The following is a 3,557-nucleotide window of genomic DNA, read 5'->3' as shown; positions in this document are numbered from 1 at the left end:
CTGCGTTCACTACTGAAGAACAGAAGGTTTGAGGTGACTCTGGGGTAAAAATGCAAAATATTACATTGACACAGAACTGTTTTTTATTCCTGATTTATTGCTAAGTGTAGATATTATTCAAGTTAAAATACAGTGTGGGCAAGAATATTTTTTCTTGCACTTTCAAGGTCCAAAAAGACAAATTAGGATGTTCAGTGCAAAATGAGAAGCAACAGTAACAACTGCACCCACAGTTGTCTCACAAACAGCAGGGGGAAAACGTCATTCAGTCCACTCTGAGCAGCAAATCACTTCCCTCCTGAACCTGTGTGGTGGCACCATACACAACAGTTGCCTGTGGCCCTGATGAGAGACAAAAGAGCATTTTGTCTCTTCCTGTTGAACACATCTCACACACTTTTATGCCTCTCTCACTATTACATTGAACGAGTCTCACTCACTCTCAATATAATTCAATTCAATTCAATTTTTCAATTCAATTTTATTTATATAGCGCCAAATCACAACAAAAGTCGCCTCAAGGCGCTTCATAGATACAGAGAAAAACCCAACAATCATATGAGCCCCTATGAGCAAGCACTTTGGCGACATAAAATAGTGGCAATATAAAATAGTCTGCATTATTTATCAGTCTTCACTAACTCCTCCTCCATTACCTACCATCTACAGTGGTTTGCTCTCAGATAAAGTTATAGCAACTGTGGTGGGAGACGGAGATATAGCTAGAAAATCAGAAAGTATTAGCAGTTACAGCACATTTTGTTTAAATCTTTATTAGAAAAAATGTATTTTTTGTTAAAGGTGGTTGTAAAGATTTACATACACCAACTGTACACAACTCTACAAACAGAAAATAACAGAAATATGATAGCTTTCACTTTGTGCTGGTGTTCGGTTATTTTGTGAGTCTATCTCGTAGCAGCGTACAAAACATTTGGCTCCAGCTCCCTCTGTGCTGCAGGCCTTCTCATGTTTGTTCTGGTATGGAAACTCAGTGCTGCATAGTTCATGGCATCAGACTCTGCATTCTGTAATGGAAAATGTTTGAAGTCACTAATCTCAAAGCATTAAATGTGAACCTGTTGACATCCACCAGGTCACAGGCAGCCCATCAATAGATAAGATTAACATCCAACTGCTATTTATTGAAATTTAATCTTTTGGCAACGTCCAAATGGGAGAGATGGAAATATGGTAACATTTTCTGTTTTCTGCATTTTCGGCATAGCTAAAACAATTAAACCTAAACTTCGATGGATTGCTGTTGACTGATGGAAGCTAACAGTTTAAATAACTGAATCAGACAATATATCAATAAATCAAGTGGAATCCAAGGTTAAAATAGATTACCTCACTGTGTTGCAAATTCTCCATCTCGTCATGAGCTAAATGACAGAAACAGTACATCTATCAGTTCTTTGCTCAAAACCTTTGCAATTTCAGTTTAAATTCAAACACAGAAATATCTGTATGAAGTTTCCTGATGCTAACAACCAGACCAATGATGACCAGTAGAAGAAAAACAGTTAAACTGCCGAGGATCACAGTTGATAGATTGGTTAACCCATCTTCTAAAAGAACATCAACTGCAAAAAAAGTAGCACATATAGGATATTCTGCCTTTTTGACAATTACTCAAAAATTAAAGTAAAAGAACAATCTTACCTTGAACCTTCAAATATGTTGCAGTGAAAACACTTGGCCTTCCCATGTGCAACTCTCCACAGAAATATAACCCAGAGTCAGATGGATCCACTTGTTTGATTTCGAGAAATACCACAGAGGTGTTGGATGTCATGTTAAATTTAGTATCTTGAAATCCGTCACAGAAGGTAACACGACTATTAGCAGTCGACATAAAAGAGATGCGACTGGCATTGAGTCTGTCGGCCAGTCTGAACCAGAATATGTGGGTTGCAAAACTGCTGAAGTTGGAGCACTGCAGTGTGATTTCTTGTCCAGGCTCAACCGCCACAGTGTAAAACTGTGCAAGTGAAACAGATATCCAACCTGAAACAATCAACAAGTATTCATAAAAGACAAATTTCCAAAGAACGAAACAAAACCTAAAACTTATGTTGTCAATTACTTTTGTAAATTTAATTTAATGGCAATAACAAAATGCAACTAACTACTGATAAAAAACAGATAGGTGTACTTACTGAGAGTATAGAGTAAAAATGATAGCAAGTTGAAGTTAACCATTGTGCACACGGCCAATGCAACGGCACTAACTGAATGGTGCTCCAGCAAAAGTGATCTCTAGACAAAGAGGTGGGCTGTTCTTATATGTGTAGACTGACTGCAGACCAACTGCACGGGAGCTTGTAGAAAAGCGCAGCAACAAAAATCAGGATATCATCGCTTCTTTGTTAGGTTTGTTTGTTACTCAATCTCAGTAATGCTTTTGTAAACCTTTCCATAACACTGGCACATTAAGTTTGTCTTTGATTATTATAAATGCAGATCATGACGATAACTACTGACTTCACAGTCTATGTCATTAAGCTTTTTTACTAAACTAGCAGCTTTGTCATTACAAGGGTACAGTATCCAGCTAGCTAACTAGATAGCTCCTGCAGTTAAAAGTTTATGTTCAGGTTAATATTTTTAAAACAGTCATGCAATAAGAAAGATATATGATTATATCTTTAGTGGATATCTGACCTTTATAAAAGTGATAATTAATTGACAGCAATGGAATAATACCAGTATAAGTTCAACGTTGCTATAGCAGAGGGTGATGTGAGTTTATGCAAGTCTTAAGTCAGTTAAGTCTGATCAGTACTCAAGATGTTGTGAAACAATGTAAGACTGGTTTACCGTGTGTGAAGTCACGTCAACAAGTTTTGTTTACTGTGTAGAAATAAATTCACTCTGAGCAGCTTTTCCAGAAAAACTGACTGAATCAATCCCATTTGTGTCTGAACAAATGAGAAGAATCAGCAATAAAACTAAGACTCCTTAAGACCACGAAAAACCCAATCTTCAGGTCAACTGTGTGTCTATTTATGCATGAATCCAAACAGCCAAACATTGGATGAAAAAAACTCACCTTGATTAACTTTGACCTTGACAAGAACAATTAGTTCGGGTTAAAAACAAAAAAGATCCAGCTACCCCGCCACTAAACAATATTCCTTTTTTTCTGCAGTGCATCAAACATATTCTCGTATAGACAGTGTTGGGGAGTAACAGAATACATGTACCAGCGTTAAGTATTTAAAATACAAAATATGAGTAACTGTATTCCGTTACAGTTACCGTTTAAAAAGGTGGTATTCAGAATACAGTTACTTTGTTGAAATAAAGGGATTACACGGCGGTATTTTCCTGTTTGATATGTTCGGCTATGCTCTCTCTATTTTTGGCAATTCCACGCTGGTGGAAACGCAAACAGAACACGCATTAAGAGCCTCAAATGCCTGTGTTTTATCTGGCAGCCCATGTCACTAGGGGTGCAACGATACACGGCCAACGCGTTAACGAGCTAACTGCGCTAACGCACTAGTTCCCACCCTTGTAATTGAGCACTGTGTGGCACATCCAACATACTG

At 37.5% G+C, this 3,557-nt stretch overlaps 1 protein-coding gene across 1 annotated transcript; it reads right to left on the bottom strand.

The window, feature by feature from the left end:
* Nucleotides 1-908: 908 nt before the first annotated feature.
* LOC102784188 (uncharacterized) lies at nt 909-2,205 on the bottom strand. Its single transcript, XM_087839411.1, has 5 exons — nt 2,163-2,205; nt 1,666-2,010; nt 1,469-1,586; nt 1,351-1,387; nt 909-1,028 (listed from the first exon to the last, which is right to left on the bottom strand). The coding sequence occupies exons 1-5, from the start codon at nt 2,203-2,205 to the stop codon at nt 909-911; spliced, it is 663 nt and encodes a 220-aa protein (XP_087695537.1).
* Nucleotides 2,206-3,557: the final 1,352 nt, after the last annotated feature.

This window comes from Neolamprologus brichardi, chromosome 3 (genome assembly GCF_056152115.1).
Source record: "Neolamprologus brichardi isolate AB-2024 chromosome 3, ASM5615211v1, whole genome shotgun sequence".
NCBI classification, from domain to species: domain Eukaryota; kingdom Metazoa; phylum Chordata; class Actinopteri; order Cichliformes; family Cichlidae; genus Neolamprologus; species Neolamprologus brichardi.
This window is presented reverse-complemented; position numbering and strand designations above follow the sequence as displayed.

Excerpts from the sequence above, each read along its gene's own strand:
- LOC102784188 (XM_087839411.1), bottom strand. The coding sequence starts at position 2,205 with ATGGTTAACTTCAACTTGCTATCATTTTTACTCTATACTCTCA. Across the intron at positions 1,587-1,665 it reads AACATATTTGAAGGTTCAAG|TTGATGTTCTTTTAGAAGAT; the intron begins GTAAGATTGTTC and ends CTTTTTTTGCAG. Across the intron at positions 1,029-1,350 it reads AGAATTTGCAACACAGTGAG|AATGCAGAGTCTGATGCCAT; the intron begins GTAATCTATTTT and ends TTTCCATTACAG.